At 36.6% G+C, this 22,711-nt stretch overlaps 3 protein-coding genes across 3 annotated transcripts in view; 1 reads left to right on the forward strand and 2 right to left on the reverse strand.

Annotated features, from left to right (window-relative positions):
* Positions 1–22,711, reverse strand: part of LOC141457603 (uncharacterized) — a gene marked incomplete at its 3' end in the record, with an annotated part of 667,626 nt that overhangs the window by 408,824 nt on the left and 236,091 nt on the right. The window lies entirely within an intron of this gene.
* Positions 1–22,711, reverse strand: part of LOC141457600 (uncharacterized) — a 189,861-nt gene that overhangs the window by 83,905 nt on the left and 83,245 nt on the right. The gene's annotated exons all lie outside the window — the stretch shown is intronic.
* Positions 10,888–12,090, forward strand: LOC141457601 (uncharacterized). The gene has a single exon (XM_074134807.1). It carries the CDS (start codon positions 10,888–10,890, stop codon positions 12,088–12,090), a length of 1,203 nt encoding a protein of 400 aa, XP_073990908.1.

Consider the following 22,711-nt stretch of genomic DNA (forward strand, 5'->3'; position numbering starts at 1 on the left):
TTCTTCTGTGGCTCAGGTCAACTTCGTAACAATATTATCACCTTTCTCAAACTCGACACCTTCATTCTACCAGTCTGGTGTCTCATCTATACCATGTTCGTGACTCTCAAGACTTATATAGGACCACCTTACACTCACATTTAACCTAGTTGGCGCCACACTAGACATATAGGACCACCTTGCTCTCACATTTAACCTAGTTGGCGACCCACTAATAAACAGGGTGACCAGCGTTATATGCTCCACCTACTTTTTTAAACAGCGGGAAATTTAAAAAAAAAAATAGAAAACACGTATTTAATCAAATCTAGTTTTTTCAGTGATTGGCCCATTTTTCTAACTCCAATATTCCCAGATACAGCATCCAACTTTTCTTTCAAATGGAACAAACAAGATCTAGGCAGGCTAGAGTTACGAGGGTCGTTTGAAAAGTCCGTGCAAAAATAAAAACTACTTAATTTTTTGGGGTAAACCTTTTTTATTTTTCAACAGTCTCCTTTTAGGCTTATACACTTCGTCCAACGCTGCTCTAGTTTGTTGATCCCTTCCGAATAATAGGATTTGTCCAAGTCTGAAAAATAGCCATTCGTTTCTGCAATCACCTCCTCGTTTGAATAAAATCTTTTTCCCGCCAGCCATTTCTTCATATTGGGGAACAAATAGTAGTCCGAGGGAGCCAAGTCTGGAAAATAGGGGGGATGTGAAACGAGTTGGAACCCTATTTCTATTAATTTTGCGACCACAACTGCTGAGGTGTGAGCTGGTGCGTTGTCGTGATGGAAAAGGACTTTTTTGTGGGCCAATCGTGGGCGTTCTTCTTGCAGCTCGGTTTTCAAACGGTCCAATAACGATGAATAATACGCACCTGTAATAGTTTTACCCTTTTCCAGATAGTCGATGAGGATTATTCCTTGCGAATCCCAAAAGACAGTCGCCATAATCTTTCCGGCCGAAGGAACGGTCTTCGCCTTTTTTGGCGCAGATTCCCCCTTGGTAACCCATTGTTTAGATTGTTCTTTGGTCTCAGGAGTGTAGTGATGTGTCCATGTTTCATCCACAGTGACGAAACGACGCTTAAAGTCCTGCGGATTCTTCTGGAACAGCTGCAAACCGTCCTTGCAACACTTCACACGATTTCGTTTTTGGTCAAGCGTGAGCAATCGCGGCGCCCATCTTGCGGATAGCTTTGTCATGTCCAAATGTTGATGCAAAATATTATGTACCCTTTCATTCGAGATGCCCACAGCTCTAGCAATCTCACGCACCTTCACTCTTCTGTCATCCATCACCATATCATGGATTTTATGAATGATTTCTGGAGTAGTAACCTCAACAGGGCGTCCAGAACGTTCAGCGTCACTTGTGCCCATATGGCCACTCCAAAAATTTTGAAACCACTTATAAACTGTTCTAATCGAAGGTGCAGAGTCACCATAATGTTTATCAAGCTTCTCTTTAGTCTCCTGAGGCGTTTTGCCTTTCATAAAGTAGTGTTTAATCAACACACGAAATTCTTTTTCGTCCATTTTTTGAAAATCACTCGACTTCCTCGATTCAAACTAACGCCAAACACAAAGAAATAGGCCGATCTGGCTGAAACTTGGTATGTGTTCTTCCAAGAGATGCTACTAACTAAACATAACCTCGATACGCGCCAGTGGTGCTATCTCTCTGACTTTGCACGGACTTTTCAAACGACCCTCGTATTCGATGTTCCAGATCTTCGACTGAAACTAAGGGATTAAGGTTACTGTACACTTTATTTTTTAGATTTCCACTCTGAAAATAGTCCATTGGGGTTAAGTCCGTAGTTCGAGGTCAAAATCGAACTCTTCTTGAACCGAATGATAACTGGGGAAGAAAAGTGGATTACCTAAGAAAACATTGTACGGAAAAGAGCATATTGTAAATCCGGAAAACATAGCCCTTCCACCTCTAAACTCTGAATAAAAGAATGTTGCGTATATAGTGGGACATTCGAGGACCAATGCATTATGAGCAACTGGATAATTTAAAGATAGCAATCCAAGAAAAGAGGCCGGCAATGTTCAATAGGAAGAACATCATACTGCATCATGATAATGCCAGGTCTAATGCTGCTTTAGGGACAGTAGATATAAAGTGGGGATCCTGGCACAGGGCAAATGAGCCAGGCCCCCCAGCCGCCTCTGGTTTACAATATCCTTACCCCTCTCCCTCAACATTGTGCAGGTAGTCCTCCTCTACCCCCACCCACGACCCCCAACTCCTTCATCGCAGAGTAGATATAATGTGCGGATCCTGGCACAGGGCAAATGTCAAGGCTGGCTGTGGTGGGGGATACTGGGCCGGTGATGAGATCCGGTTTTTGCGACAGTGTCTGTTGGCTCAGGGTTATTGCACCGGTGAATTCCTTTTGAGGGGGGGGGGTTGTCCTGGTAGTTACATGTCGCGGCAGGTGTGCGCATTGCTGGAACATGCTCGTGCATAGCAGGGTTAATGCACTGGTGGTGTTGAGATCAGGTTTTTAAATGACAAGGTTATGTAGGCGACAGTTGGTAGGGTTATTGCACCGGTTATAGTTTTGTTTACTCTTAATTCCTTTACCGGCGTGTATATATAGGATATATATTTATTTTATCTTAAAGATTGAATCTTACGACCGTGAGGTGTGGCGGTAGTTAGATAAGAAATCGGTGGATTATATATTCATATAGGTAAGAAAACACCTTGCTATGCTATTTGGCGAAGCGATTTCAGCGACCCCCACTCCTTTACCAACTGGACAGCTGTATTGCACAACATTATGCAAAGAATAACGGCTACAGTTTTACTACCTACCTTAAATGTGGTGCGGCGGTAGTTAGATAAGAAATCGGTGGTGGTGGTGATGGGGGATTATATATTCAAGTTTTTAATATATCTACCTTTAGTTACCAACATGTCTAATAAAGAGTATGGACTTCAATTATGCACCAGTTTTGCCATCAACAATAGTAATAGTAAGAGAATCATTTCCGGTCTATCTGAAGATGATATTCCTATTGCTGCGTTGAAAGGACGTAAGGCTGAGGTGATTTATATTAGCCAGGAGGATTGGCGTGTTTTCTACGACAAGCGTGGAATATGTGAAGATTTTTTCAAGAAAAAAAAGGTAGAAGAGGAGGAAATTAGATTGCAATATTCGACAATGACTTTGGAGAAGAAGGGTGTGCATAAGGTGATTACATTTACGGCCAAACCTACATGGATGGATACATTTTTGAATTTAGAGCCTCCTAAAATATCTTTGATAAGAAATGAATATTTTCAACTGTTGGCAATGTATAATTGTTTACAAGATCAGTTTAATTATTTAAGTAGAATCTATAAGCCTTGTACGCTAGAATATAATCCTGAGGAGAATAAAGAGAATTAGAAATTCATGTGTTTTTTTTTTTTTTTTCTTACCTAACCCCATCAAGGACAAGGAAATAAAAAAAAAAAGTTATTGAAAAAAAAATTATATTCTTAATCTTTTACATCTGTTTTTTATAATTTTCTTCAACAATAAATACTTTACACATTTGGATTTATGAAATGAAAGTATTTGCGATCGTGCCCAAAATACTTTACATCCTTGACATTGCTTAATCTCTGGGTTCATCTTTGAACATTCCCTAATATGGTCTGCCAACGAACCAGTCCTGACAATGTGTGTATAAATAATTGGGCATCTAGATACTAAAAGAGAAGTACAATTAATATAATAAAACCGAAAAAATACTCGTAAAAAAAAATTCTTACAGTTTAGGTGGCTCATGGTGTGGATGTTGTGGCAAAACTGAACTGGAATTATTTAACCCCTACATATATATATTTAATGTTTAAGCTGTCATAAATTTCGTCCACAAAAGTGGTGGTGGTGGTAGTGGTGGTAGTGGCAGTGGTAACTCGTGTACTCTGCTTATACCATAATTTCTTGACAAGTCCATGTATATCGTTTATGATATTATCTCGTTCATTACATTCAATATCGAATAATGACAATGGATTGTTTAGAGTGCCAACGGAGGATTCTAGAAATTCATTGTGTATATAGAAAAGATCGTTTGCTTTAAGATATAAACAACCATCTATACCCTTAAAAGCGGTGGTAACGTTACGTAGTATTCAGGGAAAAACATTTGATATATCTCCCACATAATCACCCTTCAAATCATCACACTCGTTTATTTCATTTACAAAAAAACTATCATATACAACATACGTTTTTCCCTTATTCGCATTAATTACCGCATTTACATTACCATCTCTTAGCAAAGAATGATAACTAGGTCGTGATTTTAAACGTAATACCATATGATCTAAAAGGTAAACCTGCCGGTTTGCGATTAAAACTATATCATTGTTAGGACGTTGGTAAATGGCAGAAACTTTGACAAAATTTTTAGGTAGAAAATCTAACCATCTCATTATGGATAATGGTCGTGTAAAGTCTCTAATATTCCTTAAATTCTTCTGCAGAGGTATACTCCATACTAATCGTCTGTAGAAGAAATAAATTCGTTTATTTATTACCAGAAAATTGTCAATTACATTTTTAAATTGACAAATAGCGGCGGTTGAAAAGGAGGTATTGGTTTAGGCGTCGTCGTCGTCGTCGTCGTCGTCGTTGTAGGTTTTGTAACAGTCATCTTCTTCTCACCATACAACAATTGTATAGCATCAATTTCTGGAGTTTGAAAATCAATGTCGTCAATGTGTTTGATAAAACCTGGGAAATAATAGTATGGATACATTATGGAATTCTTATGCGATGTATGTTGTAAGCCTAAAGCGTGTCCAATCTCATGAATCAAAACTGAGTATAAGGATAGCTCGTCATCAGCAGGTATCATCAGGGCACCATTCCAATGTTCATTTTCATCTACATGTATTTCCACTTGTTCTCGATCTTCACTGGGAAACTCAGCATGTGCTAAGACACCGCCAAGTCCATCAAAATCTTTAAAACAAAAATTCCATCTATTTGTAGTGCAAAGATGTTTCCTACTGGCAAAGGAAATTGAAATGTTTGGTTTATGTTGATCATGGTGAAAACCTAGTCCAGAATGTTTTGACCAGAGAGAAAAGGCTTTCTCTGCTACTAAAAAATATTTAACTGGATAAATTGTCCAAGTTAAATTTTATCCCCTCCATTTATATTTACTACTATCGACCATGAAGGGCGTGAAATTATCTTCAACACCGCATCTAGATCTATTCACAAAACTTATTGTTTCTTCATTCTCCTGCCCATCTGCCGGTAGAGAGTGTATAGTCTGGAATAGTTTTAAAGCGCTGCTAGCTGCTGTTAAAGAACTATCATCTTGATTCAAATAACCATATATTTGTAGATAATTAATCGTAGAGTTGTTGTAGGATAATGCGTAAGGTAAACAAAACGTAAGAATTAAGTACCTTATCATGTTGACCGTATGCTGCGTGGTTTACAAATGAATGAGGAAACACACAAGGATCAATATAAATAGAAGACAATTAAGAGAGAGAGAAAAAAAATATATTTATTTAACCATACAAAGTGTTTAATGCTTGCGAAATTTCATGATCTAACATAGCTGCGTAACTTCAAATGCATGTATCAGGCCCCTCTTCACAATCTTCATTTGCCCAGACACAATACGTGTAGTGACCTCCATCAGTTGTACTCCTTTCTTTACATTCCTTGGCTATTTCCTCAAGGTCTTTAATGGCTTACTCAACCTTCACAAGTAAAGCAGCTTTATCGAAATCTCCAAGATTTACTTTGATGCTGTCTAAATCCTGTCTGAATCGGCCGTATAAGGGGCGTGAGAGTATACTCTCCAAGTGTTCCATGATGATGATGATGTTAACTGTACGAAAGGTAACGAGAAAATGAAGGCAAAAATCTAGTATTAGTTGACTAAATCCTTTGCATTTATCCAAGATGGTTTGGGGAACCCCCACCATTTCTCGTACACCTTATCATGTTTTCTGCGCAATATCCTCTCTACAAGATATACATCTTTGAATTTAGTTTTCTGTAATTCCTGCGAATAAAATGCTCCTTGTATAGGTTGTTTGGACATATCTTCTAAAAGATAAGTATAAGGTATTGTCCTGCGTACAGCTACAACTTTAAATATTTCAGCTGACCAATTTGGTGTAAAACCTCTGGAGAATACGGTTCTATTTTTGGAAATGCGAACATAATCTCCTTCCTTAAAACGTGGTTCACCTCTTTGCCTCCTCCTCTTCATCATCAATATCTCATGCGCGTTACTCTGATTCACTTCTGAAGGTTTCATTCCTATGGTACTGTGAACTGTATTGTTATACTTGTCTATTAGACGAGATAAATGACCAATATATTTGTAACTACCTTGGAGGCTGAATAAACGATACATTAATCCTTTAAATGTTCTATTATATCGTTCAACAATGGCACATTTAATTTTGCTAAATGTACTGTAGTGATTAATTTGATATGATTTCATAAGCTGCTTGAAATGAGCATTGTAGAATTCCTTGCCATTATCTGTTTGAATATTCTCTGGAGTGCGTCCACTACTGCTAAGAATATGTTCCAACGCTTTTACAATATATCCTTTCCTCCTTTAGACTTTACCGGCTCTACCCAGGCAAACTTGGAAAAACAATCAATCACTGTCAATATATACTTGAAACCCTTATTTTCACGCGCGTAAGGCAGGAATTCGATGAGATCCATTTGCCATAGATCATCCAATCCTTTTAAAATAGTTTGTCGTCTAGGATAATGCACTCGTGATGGTTTGTGAAGTTCATCAACTATTTCCTCTTTGATGTTTGCCATCACGTTTCTAGAACTTTTTTCAACAGAAAGGCTGTAACAGGTGTATGCGGCGGCAATGGACTTATTCTATTGTTCATAACTTCAAATATACGATTTACAAAGGTGGTTGTCGACTGTAGTCGAGATTGATCGTAAACATTCAACAGGTATGATTTTGTGACCAGATCTTCTCTATCATTCACTAATTTAGTAACATATACTCTCATATATTCCTCTAAATCAGCCAGTTTTACATAATAGTTTTGAAGGTGTCTCTTATTAACTGCGTCATAAATGTCCACCGGATCGTCAATTCCAGTGAGTCGTTTATGTTTAAAGTCAACGTACTCCTTCCTATCAACGTGTAATGGACTCTGCGACCACGGTCTGCCAAATTTATCTATTGTAGACATGTGACCTGTGCAGGCAAAACTAATGACCATTCCATAGTTTTAGTAGATTATATTAGCTTCTCTCAACTCCTCTACAATAGATTCTATTTCATTTTCATGTCCGCTATGACCTGCCAGTTTAGAGGCAAACAGAAACTGTAATCTTGCGACTAACTCGTTTGGATCGTCCCAATATTCGTAGATACTTTGACCTTCCCACATTCCCATACCTGTCTTTTTCTTCACCGATCTAAATTGATATGGCTTGGATGGCGGCGGCGAAGCCTGTGGTAACAACCTATGCTCAGCTCCTCCTTCTCCTGGGTGGAAAAGAGGTCTAACTATATTTTTATACTTCCATCCTTTACTACCACTTATCTGTTTTTCCTCACTAAACTGTTGTTTATGAGCATTACTCAATTCTAGAAAATTTTTATAAACTTGTAAATCGTTTTCCGTATATGATGTGGGTTTTTTAAGGAATAATAACTGATATAAACCTGGTGTCCCCTCAAACAATTTATTTTTTATCACAAGATCATTTCCATTTAAGGTAACGTTTACATTTCCAATGACCATTCCACCGGTTGGTAATATACGAATACCGTACCTATCATATAAATCCGTCGCCGCCGTATGAGCAGAAGTGATGGATTTATATAGGTATGGTTTAAGTAGAGGACCAATGCTTTCCTCTGCTTTCAACTCTTGCAGCAATAGAGAATCATGTTTTAGAGGCGGTTCCTCCTCCTCCTCCTCCTCTTTCTTAACAGGTTCCACTTTAACCATTGCCTCCTTCTTCCTCTTCTTTTTAACTAATTCCTGAAGCGGTGCAGTAATAGGTCGAAAACTGGTTTCCAACTTCTCCTGAGTTAACTGCAAACCACGTTTCATACTTTTAAATTTATTACGCAATATTTGAGAAGTTTGAATAAGTTGTTTAGTAAGTTTAGGGTCCATGACAGGTACTGATGAAGAGGTTGTTGCAATTACTCTATATATAGATAAATGTATCTAATCCTTTCCGAAATCTCCCCTTGTTTACATCTCTTGTCTTATCAATGGCTACAAACCCGTGAGGCTCATCCCAACAGGCATGACATATTTGTTTGAATTTTTCAAAGGAAATATCCGGCGAACTTATATGATCGCTATAGACATGTCTCAAATTTAAATCATCCTGTTTGAATAGCATAATAAAATTGGCATTATCACGTATAAGATGTTTTGGTATTCGAGTAGAACTCTGTGTCAAGTAGAAACAATCAATGGATCTGTGCCGACTCATACTGAAATACTGTCTAATAACATCCTGCTGATCCAAAGCAATGTCATCGAAAATAATAATGGAGTTTGTTTTAGCCTCTTCAGGCGTGGGCACCTGGTTAGTATCGTTTACTGTGGAAAACCCCACTTCCGGGAACCCGTTTACAAACCTCTTCCAAGTATAAATACTTTTCCTGTTGTAACGATATGCTACATACGTAAATATTTTCAAATTTCAATCCATTTGGATGTAGAATTAAGCAGGTGATTAGGTTGGTTTTACCCGAACCAGATGTTCCACAGATCAATGCTCTTATACTATTCGGCAAGAGGACACCATGACGACTGGCCAAGTTCTCAACATCAGGTAGTAGATTATAAATTGGTAATCGTTCACTTTGTTTCTCTAGACGCATGACTAGCTTTACATATATATAAACGCTCACGTAGCAAACACTCTAATCATAATGAGAAAGAAAACCGTCGGGAGAGGACTTATAAACTCAGTGATTCACAAACTACCATTTGAAGCACACATTTCCGGTTATAATTATTGTGGTCCCGGAACTAAACTTAAAAAGAGATTATCACGAGGTGATAGCGGAATCAATCCTTTAGACGAAGCTTGCAGAGAACACGATATTGCGTATTCTGAAAATAAGAATCTAGAGGTATTACATCAGCTGATCTTATACTTGCGGAAAAGGCTTGGCAAAGAACAAGTGCTAGTGACGCATCTTTGGGCGAGAAAGCAGCAGCCTGGGCTGTTACAAACGTTATGAAAGCTAAAGTGAAATTGGGCGGTGGTGGGAAACGTCGTAAAGGTGTTTCCGTTAAAGATGTGATAAATGCTGCTCGTATAACTTCACCGCTATTGTCCATTAGTGATGGTTCAAAGAATGCGCTGAGAAAGGTTAAACGTTACATTAAAAATAAAACTAAAATAAGGAAAATTCCAAGAGTGTTACCAGTGCCTAGAACCGGTGGTATTCTACCATTTTTAGTGCCTTGATTTGCAAGACTTTCTGCGCTAGGAAGTTTAGCTGGAGGCGCTACGGCAATAGCTAAAGCAGTCAAGAATACTCAAGAGGCGAGAGATCGTTTGGAGGAAATGAGAAGACATAATAGAAAAATGGAAGAGCAGCATGTTGGCAGTGGATTTTTTCTCAAACCCTATAAAACTGGTTATGGTTTAGTTAGGAAAGCAGAATGACTACATCCTCCTCCTGACAGAGCACTCACAAATATAGATTTGTTAAAATTTGCCAAAGACATTCCTCATTTTAGAGGTGTATATATGCGCGACACCCTACCAAAGGATATTAAAGCGGATGAATGCGCCATTGTGAATTTAGATTCAATTAGAAACAGCGGTACTCATTGGGTTGCGTATAGTAAAAAAGGTAATGAAATCACCTATTTTGATCCATTTGGAAATGTTAGACCTCCATTAGAGCTTTTACGCTATTTCAAAAACTGTAAAATTACCTACAATCGTCAGAGGTATCAGGAGTGGAATACGCCTTATTGTGGACATTTATGTTTAAACTTTCTCTATAATAATGCCTAATCTGGTGTAGAGAGGTTAGTCATGTCATTCACCTTCACGCTAACTGGTACATCCAGTTTGCTTAGTAACGACATATTTCCTCCCATTGATCTATCATCAGAAGGTTACAGCATCGGTCTCCTCAGCCTACAATCCTACAACTCTATACCGAATATAATTCAAGATGTAAACAATAAATTTCATTATGGGGATGATGGTGGTAGAGTGATTGAAATTCCTACTGGCGCGTACGAGATTGACGCTATTGCGGACTTCCTAAAGAGAAACATTAAATCTCCAGATTTTATCAAAATCAGAGGTAATGTGAACACGTTAAAGGTTGAACTAATGTGCTCGCAACCGATCCATTTCAACAAGGAACATTCCATTGGTCCGCTACTTGGATTCACCAAACATAGAGTGTTGGAGAAGATGGTGGTTCATCAGTCTGATGAACTAGTGAGAATACATAATGTAAATACGGTGGCAGTTAATTGTAATTTGGCCATAGGTTCCTATAGAAATGGAGAACCTGGACATACAATATATGAATTTTCTCCTACAGTTCCTCCAGGTTATAAGCTAGTACAAGAGCCCAGTCCGGTCATTTATTTCCCAGTCACTGGAGAGAGAATTGACAATATTACGCTAACTCTCACGGATCAAGATAACAATATAGTGGATTTTCGTAAAGAAGTGATTACCATACGTTTACATTTAAAACAGAATGGGCTTTGATTACCAAAGGAGAAAAAGTATAAAAAGCGGTAGCGTTAGGAGTAAACCATACAGTACTGCTACTCGCAGGACGAGGTTAACAACTGCAAATATCAAATTTCTACAGAGAATAGGATTGGTGGTAAAGCGGCGGCGGCAGCGGCGCAATGGAAGAGATATTAAATGTGAATGATGAAGTAGTTTTCGACGATCGCATCACCGACTACCAACGGCATAATCATATGCCCATTAATAGTTCAATGAACAATTCTGGCGAGATCATCATCTCCATTCAACAACAGGACATATTCACCGTTCCTTCAAAGAGTTTTCTCTACATTCAAGGGCAGGTGAAAAAAGAAGCTGATCAAGATGTTAAATTAGTGAGAAATGCCTTCTTGTTTCTCTTTGATGAAATCAAATATCAGTTGAATGGAGTTTTGATTGACCATGTCCGTAACCCTGGAATTACCACCACTCTTAAAGGTTATGTATCTTTTACCAGAGACAAGGTGGAAACATTGGAGATTGCAGGATGGAAACCTCCAAGTATAGATGTAAATCTAACTGACGAAGAGGGAAATTTCGATTATTGCATTCCACTGGATACCGTCATGGGCTTCTTTGAAGATTACAATAGAATCATTCTACAGGGTAGACATGAACTTATTCTGCATAGAAGTAAAAGTGATAATGACTCAATGCTTGCCGCTCATGCGACTACAAAGGATAATATTGAGATCAAGTCTATCCAATGGAGGGTACCGTATGTGAAAGTGTCTGATCAACAGAAATTAAAGTTTCTAAACGTTGTCAATAGGGGGAAGACCATTCCCATGGCATTTAGATCTTGGGACCTTATTGAATATCCAACCCTACCTGCTTCTACTAAACATACATGGGCTTTGAAAACTAGCACAAATTTGGAAAAACCACGCTATGTTATTGTAGGATTTCAAACAAACAGGAAACATAATTTCACTGCAGATCCTATAATCTTTGATCAGTGCAACATTACAAATGTGAAACTATTTTTAAATTCACAAGCATATCCCTATCACGACCTAAATGTAAACTATAACAAAAACTACTACAGTTCCATATATTACATGTACCAGGATTTCCAAAATAGTTACTATGGAAGAGAAAACAATCCTCTATTGTGCAAACATATGTTTAAGGATCTTGCACCCATTATTGTGATTGATTGTTCACGTCAATCTGAAGCTATTCGCTCATCCTCTGTTGATATAAGAATTGAGATGGAATGTAGTGAAGCCTTCAAGGCCAACACCACAGCATACGCATTAATTTTGCACGACACATTGGTGGAATACTCCCCTCTACAAGGACTAGTCAGACGTATCTAAAACCAGTTTTTTTTTTTTTTTTTTTTTGTGGGGTATTGCTGGATATATAATGCGGCTGCTTCCAGAGAGAGTCAGTCAGTCAGTTCATCAGTTACAGCAATGAACGGTGTTGTGATAGATTTCCAAGATTTTCTTTTCAAGAAAAAGTTTATAGTTAAGGAGGTCACCCTTATCGATCTCCTTAATTACACAGTTATTGCACATTGGCTACTCAAACCGCCAGAGGAGATGTTGGAAGAAGGCTACCCAAACAAATGGCTGGAGAGCAATCTCCATTCCATAGAATAGACCAAAGGGGACGTGAGATATGAAGAATTTACTACATTACTCCAACAAGTTATCCAAGATTTCAGAGCAATATTCGCAAAAGGATACGACAAGTGTAAACACTTGGGGAATATCCTGGGAAGAGATGTTCTAGACTTGGGCGAAGTTGGATGTCCGTCCTTACAGAAACTGCCAGGGGCTACATTGTTTGAAATATGCGAGGATACTCATTCCTATAGAACGCAGTATTGCTCGCTAAAGCAAGCAAAACAGTTGGCTTTTTGGATAAATGCAAATCTGGACAAGGTGAACTTGGAGCAAATGGATGCAAGAATTAAAACCTTCAGCAATTATGATGGTGAAGTGGATGGAAATCTACTCGCCATCCACGGATATTATCACTATAGGAAAACAGTTACATGCTTCTTTTGTAGCAGTGAAGTCAACATCAAGTGGGGGAGAAGGAGGATGTGCCTCTGCTGCAGCCATTCGGAAGACTGCGAGTGGAAGAAGACCTGTTTATAATATTTTTTTTTTTATGTAAATATTTTTTTAATATGTAAATATATTTTTAAAAATAAAAAATGATTATTTGAAAACTTGTCTTTTTTTTGGAGGAGAAAGAAAAACACACATTTTTTTTTTAAAATTGTATTTTACAAATAATTATGGTGATTACATAGATGCCTTATAAAATATTTTTTATTTTACAAATAATTATGGTGATTATTACATAGATGCCTTATAACCTATGGCTAATGTTTGAACATTGTCTGCAAGGATCTCTCTTTTATCATCAAATGGTGATAAAGATACCTTGTTTATTTCACTAGTATGCACTACATGTTTCTTTGACTGTATTACACTCATCAAAGTTTTATGTTCATTTTTAGAGAACAAACAGTCTACATAATCTTGGAAACATATGGTCTTTTGCACAGAACTACTTTTAATTCCTTTCACTTTTTTAATATTTTTCCCCCCTCTACATCGATGGAATACATTTTGGCTCTAAGCCCTACAAAACCTCTAATTATCTTACCCGCCATTTCATCTTTAAATGTCCCCATAACTTTTCTATTTTTGATGGAATAACAGGGATGGTTGGCGGGATAATCAGATGTGTCCATATAATCTAATAAACTTGACATATCTTTATAAAAATCCTGGGTTTTTAGAAAGTATGTGAAAGAGTCGCTATCGACATAGCAGAGTTTTAATTTCTCTACACCGTATTTAGGTACCATTATGTTATAGTGATAATTATACATTACAGTTTTTGATAGGTCTAAAATGCTCATTCCCACATAAATTGGTTTGTTGAATACAATAGACTTTTTAGCCATGTGAATTGCGGCCAAGTTCTCACCAATTATTGTACGATCAATGAAATCCGGTCTAGCTACTAAACGTTCAATTTTCCTCGCACTAGACACCAATTGAATGTTCACCCGTTTACGTATGTTCTCCATTGTTTTATAAAAAATTGCATTATTCATCAATTTGAAAAAGTCTTTTCCAAAATCATTACTAGCCCCCTTTCTAAGCTCGGCATTAAATTCCACATACGGACTTAACCATTTAGATTGATTAATCATTGGTACACGATTAATTTTCACCAATTTCAAAACATGCCCTAACGCTTGACGTAGAGTAACGTAATGAACAACATAATTACTACGCGTACCTAAATGTGGAACTAGCTTCTTGTGTTTATTAATTGTAATAGTTTCTGGTAGAAAGGGTAGATTGTTGTGTAACTTGTGTAGTTGGCTTGGATATACCAGATCAACGTCCAGGATATATCCAACAGCATCATCATCTTGTGCAGACTCTAAGGAGAAAGTCTCTGGGGGTACCAATTGAAATCCTCCATTAGGTAGAGACATTGTCATAGCTTTTCCATACAAATTCGTACAGTCTTGGTAAGATATAAATGTACTCTCCTTATTCGCATCATAATCAGTCATGTAATGGTTGTTGGCGAGAGCGTACCTATGGGAAACCTGACAGATGCCTCCACTGATCACCCCTCTCGAGTAGCAGTATCATATCGTAGTCGGTCAACAGTTGTAAACGAACGATTGTAAATTTTAGCATTGCATCAAATGTTTATCCAGGAGCTGTATAATAATGACATGGATCAAGTTTGTGATTTTTCAACGTAATTGTGCGAAAATTTTCAAAAACAGAACTAATTGAAGATTGTCTAAGAGAAGGTAGTGATCTTCATATTGTCCCAAAGTTTTAAACTGGAATGTATTCCACACATTAACTGCATGTTCATAATCTTCTTGGCTAATGCCACTTTGATTAAGCCTGCTATAGAAACATTCTTTAGGCGGAAGTGAGGTCTCTTCAAGTTTGTTCCAATCGGATACGTATTCATAGGGAACTATACCTTTTCTAGTCAGTAAATCTGCATGTTTTGAGGGGAAAAATCTATTCAATTGTTCCAACTCTGAGAGATTTCTCACTAGAGAATCTAGGCTGGATGGCATGAAGCGAAACATGTCAAAAAATCGCAGTTTTCTTCTACCACCATTGATACTTTCAGAGAAGGAAATATACTTTTCACTACTACTTGGTATAAAGTCAATAGTCTCCTCGACAAAGCCCAACTCTTTAACAATAAAGTGACTATCATAACCGCTTAAATTATACAGCAGGACGGGTATAAAAGTGGGATTTTGAATCCTTAAATTGCAATAATCATGCGCAGTACCTCTATATTTACAAGTTATATGACAATCATCCCTCACCTTTGTTTGCCTTCCTCTATTTGCTGATTGCATAGGTGACAGGTGCGTGCGCTTTGAAAAGACAATTCCCTCTTCTTCACTTATATCCATGGCAGTATTTGGAAGTGAATACAATCTTAATATCTCTTCAGCTATTCTCTTTAAACATTCTACAAAATGTGCTGCTGCATTTCCACCTATGTAGATGTATGGTTTTTTGGGTAATGATGAGGGTACGTCACACACTTGCGCAGATTCCTTCACATAAATACAAAAACTCATAGGAATATGTTTACTATAAATGTTTGTATACGTATCTTGAGGATTAGGGTCACACCCAATCACAGGTTGTAATATTGCCTCAAAATCTGCATAAATGGCGTACGGCACCCGCAGCACTCGCTCCACATGTTCAAATTGAAGGTAGGGCTTTTTCACAGGCATCTCGATTCTTGCAACCTGGTGTTCAGTGCAGAATCTGGAATGTTCATTTAGTTTTTCCTCTGCCGACTCCCCATTTAGAGTCTGATGTGTGAAACACCATTTACACATTTTTATCCCACATTTCCGTCTAGTTTTCTGCAATCGTATCAATTTGTCAAAATTCTTCACATACACATAATGAGTTCTACCTTCATCGTCGCTAAGCAAAGTAAATCCCTATGATCAGCTAGTTCCTCTTTCACAACCTTTAAATGGAATAAACTATTATTCTCTTCAAGACCGAATACGTTTATGGAGATATTATTCATTTTTTCAAATATCGGTATGCTAGAGAGCGGAGTTGGAAATGTTATGCAATCAAAATTATAGCCATGCACTAGATTTTTGTATTTACTCATGCGTGCAGCATTCTTGCCCACAAGTTTTGCCAGTATAGAATATCTAAAACACTCAAAGTCATTATTTTTAACATTGATGCAAGCCTTTTTCCTCTCAAGTACTTCCGGTAATGCTATGTAGGAACTGCCCTTGAAGGAGAGCGGCGAATACTTGTTAATTCGTAGCCGCAGGCCATTAACCTTTTTCAATGACCATCCGCTTTTCTTCATTTGAGCTTCCTCCTTTTCCACAATGATTGAGGCAATTTCCTCTTCTATAAACTCTGCTACATCTGTTGCTTGAAACACTGGCTTGTTTTTCGTCTTAAACGATCTATCAGTTTCCTCATCGAGAGTATTTACGAAAACACACTCCACCATGATGTTAACTTTAATTGCAGTATAACTTTCAAGTAGTTTTTTAATTTTGTCTATAATTTTACCTCTAATGTTTGAGAGAAATTCATGCAGATCTTGACACGTAACGCAGCTAAAGAACCAAGATTTCAATCTATGTTTAAACGCAGTTTCATACTCAATCTCTTCCCGTTGATCAGAATATAATTCATCTTTTTTCGGTTCCCATAGGTGGAACTTCTTTTTCTTTGGTTCCTCAAGACAAGTTGTTTCATGTCTTATACCATTTGCATGGCTGAGAAATTTTTTCCTACAATATTTACAAGTATAGGATTTTGAACAAGTTAGTCTATGCCGTGTTAAATTTTTCCCACTACTAAAAGACTTTTTACATACTTCACATTGAGCTGCTGCTGCAAGTGAGGAGGACTACCTGCACAATGTTGATGGAGAGGGGTAAGGATATTGTAAACCAGAGGCGGCTGGGGGGCCTGGCTCTTTGCCCTGTGCCAGGATCCCCACTTTATATCTACTAGGGACACCTCTAAAAATTGTAGAAAAATGCTGGAAATTTTTTTCGCATCCACCATATTCCCCGGACTTAGCACCCTCCGACTATCACTTGTTTTTGTCCTTACAAAATGTTTGAAGGGCAAAACATTTAAAAATGAAGAGAATATCAAACAAGCACTGGTGCAATTTTTCGCATCAAAAAATAAAACATTTTCAAAAATAAAATACACAAATTTCCCTCACGCTGGCAAGATATCATTAATAATGGCAATTATATTATTTAATAAAATTTATTGACGGTAAGAAAAATTTTCATTTTGTTTTATGTACCTTTTGGCATTCAATCTACCCTTACACTTAACTTTTTAATTGTAAGTTTTTGTTAGGGAGTTAGTATCAGCTGTGAAAGATTCATCTATAGGTACGTAGAATTTCAAAAATGTATAAATATAGAGTAAAATTGTTCAAAACATGCAAATTAATAAAATAAAGAAATTAACTTATAAATATCGTTGTATATGACATAGAATTTGTTTTAATCACAAATATAAATGTAAATAACAATGAAATATATTTCTTCTTTGAATAGGATGGACTATTTCTTACAAAAAAAAACAAAAAAAAAAACAAAGTAACATTAAAGTATTTTCATTCACAAAGTTGAAAAAAAATATTTCGGGACAAAAAAGACTCATTGCGAAAAACAAATTTTACATCAATGATTTTTTTAACAGAAACATGCACAAACAGATTAATAATATTGTAACGAAGTTGACCTGGCCAGAGAAGAAAGACCTAGATTGTTCTAGGAGTTAAGCGACCAAAGTCGGTAACAGGCCGACACTGGGTAAACAAAAGGCCGGTCTCTACCTGAGGCAGAAAAGAAAAGGGCTAGATTGTTGTATGAGTTTAGTGATCGTAGACTGTAACGGTCCACCGCTGTGTAAAAGCCAGCTAAGAGAAAGGCCTCAGTTGGAGTGGTGGCACATGTGTTTTCCCAGCCAGTGATTGACAGGTAGGAGTGAGACAAACAATTGGAGGAGGCGTTGGGGTGGTGGCAGTATGTGTTTTCCAGCCAATGAGCGGCAGGTGGGAGCAAGACAGACGGAGTTGGAGTAAGACAGAAGGTTAGAGGAGAGCGGCCCCAGTTGAGGTGGTGGCAGCATGTGTTTTCCTCAGCCAGTGACCGGCCGGTGGGCGTGACACAGACGGAATGGGGCAGTCGCAGTTAAAGGGAGGCAGACACAGCTGGCGAAGTCATTTTTGCAGTTTATAGTTATTAGAGTTTTTAGACAGAGTTTTTAGTGAAGTTTTCAGTTTGTCTTTGAGAAACAGTTTTGGAGAGACTTTGGAAGAAACAGTTTGAGAGAGTCAGTGTTGCGGAGTGCTTCAGTGTTAGCTAGTTAGGCGGTTAGTCAGTTAGTGAGTAGAGCTGTGTTAGTGCAACTGAGACTAGTGCAATTCGGGGCAGTGCGGACCAGTGGTCAGTCGTGGAACAGTTTTGTGACGTTACGTAGTGAGTAACAGTAAACTGTTGGGACTGTTGTAAGTGATAACTAATGAATAGCGTTAGTTGTTAGTAAATGTTAATGTGCTAATAAATCAGGTTATTACTTACAAATTTAGCGAGTTTTATTATTTATCAAACCCACATATTATTTAAATTAACTAGTGGCAGGCACTAGTGTGTAAGTAAAGTTTTCTTCGTAAAAGGACAAGAAAAACTTTTTATCATTAAATAAAAATCACATGCAGTCAGTCCAAATGTCCGTTACCTGCTGGCTCTCTAACGACCGAAATTAAATATTTTAAATTTAAAATATATCGGGTTTGTTTTAGTTTTTACATTGCTTTTGTTTTTAAAAATAAAATGTACGCGTCTCTTAAACACGGATTAAATTTAAAATTATAATTAATAATCTCGTCATTTAACAAAGTTCATCAATTATTTTGACTTTTTAACGCCAGAATTAAGGCCCAAACCGTAGTGGTAAATCACGGTCGCCAGTGTGAAATTAAAACCGTCAATTTCAACATTATTTTCATCGAAAGGACGGATTTCGTTTAAAACACGATTTCCTTTAAAACGCTTTAATATTATTATTAGATAATCCCATACAGAATTTAATTTACTTATAAAATAAATTTCATTTTCTCCGCATTCAGAACACGTTATATCCGATAATTTATAATCTAATAAGTTTAGAAAACTAACCGGCTCGTTTTTTTGGACAACCCCTAATTCTAGGAAGTATTCAGGATTAATGGGAACGTCATCCTAATAATTATTGCAATTGAAACATTTTCTTACGAATTTAACTGTACAATCAAATGAATTGCTCGGAAAATAATTTTCTGTTTTTAAAGCGTTTATTACGAACGATAGAAATTCTTGCGCGTCTTGCTGAATATTAGCGTTGAAGTTTATGTCGCTATCGTGAGCAAGTAATTCGCGGAGTCCTTTAGTATTTGTTTCGTTTATACCGAGAGTTATTCCGGTCGTAAAAAATAAATAATTCGCACGTTACACAAACTGTTTTGTAATTATCGCGAGATTTTGGATCCGGAAATCTTATTTTTATGTTATTGGACAGATTATTTTTTAGATTAAATTTAACGCGATCTATATTAATTAAACACTGTGCAACAACATTTGCATAACATGAAACGCCGTCAGAATTGGTTAATTTTCTTTTCCTAAACTCGTGAATAAACAATCCAAGGTTAAGCCTTGAGATTTGTGAATGGTTACCGCGTACGAAAGAGTCACCGGAAATTGTTACCTGTGCACTTAAATATGTTTTACTAACTGAAATCGCGCTTTTACCCTTTCTAAAGAAAAGGGTTTGTTATTCACGATAATGATTAAAGAATCTACGAATTTAAACAAACCGTTCATCGCACCTTGTTTTCCGTTTACAATTCAGTTAGCAACATCAATGATTCTTTTACTCATTATTTTCGCGCCCACAAATAAATGTTTATAGGTTTAGATAAATTAACTGTGCGGGAGACGTCTTTCGAAATTTTAGAAATTAACAAATTTAAATCTTTAATTTTTTTATTTGACAGTTTGAAATTAAAATCAATTTCATTGATACTATCTATTGTCAGTATTTGTTTCGCGAATTTATCTAATAAAGTTTATTAAAAGTTGTGCGCTGAGCTTTAGTCGCGAAGAGACATAACGGATTTTTACCGGAATCGACTAATTATTTATAGGTTTTAAATAACATTATTTAAATCGTTATTTGGCAGAACACGAGAGTTAATTAGTGCAATATCTTCTTCGCAGATATTACCCGACCGAATATTGAGCAAGGTATTTACAAAGCAGCTTTTATCATTTTCTTGTCTTAATTAATTTTTAATTCGTCTTATTCGAACATCGACCAAAGATCAACAGAACCGATAGATCCGAGTTTGGATTTACATTCGATACAGGTTATCTTTTTAAAAACTTGATTTCCTTTAACGGGCTGCAATTATAACAAATCTCCGAAAAGTAAGATATTAAAATTACCGAAAGGTTCACTAGTTTTTCGCAATTTCCTTCAACCGAAGAAGAATAACTAAACTAATTTCATCGATTACCAATAATTTCAAATCTTTAAGAACGTGTATAATCGCCCGACAACTTTCAACGTTTAATTTATTACATTCGGCAGTTTGTTGGTGCTAAACCGGGAGCGATAAAAGCCGGTAAATGGTGACGCCATTTACATTATATGCAGCCAGGCCGGTCGGAGCCGTTATAGCCACTGAAGAGTGTCTTTCTTAGGCGGAAATGTATTATTAATCCAAACTTTTAACGCTTTTAAGAGATACGATTTACCCGTGCCGCCTACACCAGAGACGAATAATTTAATTTGAATATTGCATTTATTATGACTTTGGTCGATAAGAGTTTTAGTCATTTTATTAAAAATCCGGCTTTGATCTTCGTTTAAATTAAATTTATTATCGCGATCGTCAATGCTAGTGTACATAGCCGCGCAAACTTCTAACATCGCCACGTCTGCATTCTGCACTTCTCTGATAATATTATCCTCTTCTAAATTAATGAAATTCACTTCTTAGAATTTCGCAATTTTAGTTTGAAGTTCTTTGATTCCTTCTTCAATCATAATTCATTTGTCGTGATATGTCATGGCCTCTTTTAATTCCGCGGAATAATGTTCAAACGCTTCTTGGTAAGTCCGTAAACCTTTTAAAATGTCCGATTCATTTCGCCACGGTTTAAAAAGAAGTAAAAGGATAATAATAAGTATTATTATTGCAGTATTGTTCTGTATTTAACGTTTTGTGAATGGGATGTTGAATGACGTAAGGTTTGCCGCGATTTCTTAAAATAACATTATTTTTTAAATTTATTCGGTTTTCGCCTTCTAATTGATCGCGGGAAAGGTCGTGATAACGACAGAAATCGTATGAGTTTAAATTTTGAAGATCGTCGGGTCGATTCGGATAGTAATTGTTTAGCCATGACTTCAAATATATATCCGTTGATTTAGCCGGCATATATTTTGGTTCATTATACGGTTTTAAACATAGTTTTCTATTCTCGCGAAACGTAGTGCTGAAAATCTTGTATCTTCCGATTTAGCGTAGAAATGATGCCCGAGTAACCTGTCTATTGTTTCACCCAGGCTTCGGAGCCATATGTTAACACAGGACGAATCAGGGTTTTATAGAGAAGTACTTTTGTATTTTTTGATATTTATTATTATTTAAATAATAAATAATACCTTTAGCTGGGAGTTGTAACAAAAATGTACAAATAGTAAAAAATAAAATAAAAGTAAATAAATGAAAAATACAAAATAGAGAGTAAAATAAGTAAAATAAATAAATAAAATAACATTTCATTAATAAATATAGTAATAAAATAAATGAAACTATTATTTATGAGGTAAAAAGTGGAAAACTAAAACATAATCGTTGACATATGTACATAAGTGAAAAATAGCTTAATTAGTTAAACATACCCGTAAATTACTCAACAGTTATCACTCTAAAAGCAAAGAACTTCTGAGCTTCCGAGCTTGGTGCATAAAACTGTAAATGTCATTAAATTGGTGTACACTATTTATATCTAACAATTTGAGAAGGTTATCAATTTTAGATTCATTTAAAGAATGGTACGAGTTGAGAAAATGACTTCTGATGGGTAACAGTGAGCTATATTCAAAAAGAAAATGAACAACTGAATCTAGAGAAAAAGAGTTACAAATGAGGCAAAGATTTTTTTCATCAAATTCATAATAGGTGTCATTAATATAGAATCTTGCTTTGGATAAATTGCAAAGCCTTAATTGCACTACCACTCTCACTTTTTTAATATTTACTTTCCAATTCAGATATGGCTCTGGTAATCCGAGTGTAGCTCAGGATCTATATAAACAGTTGTATCTGGAGCTGAGTATTTAATAAATGCGTTTCCACCAGCCCAATAATATCAAATTTTATGAAATTTAAATCAATCAAATTACTAAAACCTCTCATATTCCATATAACTAAACTAAAATACCTTTCAGACAGTCCAGAACCATTCACCAAAATATTTTGTTGACTACTTCTATCATTTACTTTCTTCAACCTGTTTAGGGGAAATTTGTCTTGATCGTGGGCGACGAAAAGGCGAACCCTTCCCAGGAGAACCGTCGGCTTTTCTTTTGTTTATCTTTTTTTTCTTCATGAGTTTTCCTTCTTGCAACCACCTTCTAAGTGTACCATCGGAGAGATTTTCAGTTCCAGTTAATGAGGAGTCATCTTTTTCACTCTCTGAAGCGTAATTTACATTAGTGATACTCCCACGTTGAAGTTCTTCTAAGCTCCAAAACTTATTGTCAACCAACAGTTTATCATATCTCATATAGGCTCTTTTATTTTCCTCCCTAGCCGCCTTCCAATAGGGATACA

The sequence above is a fragment of the Rhodnius prolixus genome, unplaced genomic scaffold (assembly GCF_049639745.1).
Source record: "Rhodnius prolixus isolate KJV_2025 unplaced genomic scaffold, Rpr scaffold_34, whole genome shotgun sequence".
In the NCBI taxonomy this organism is placed as follows: Eukaryota; Metazoa; Arthropoda; class Insecta; order Hemiptera; family Reduviidae; genus Rhodnius; species Rhodnius prolixus.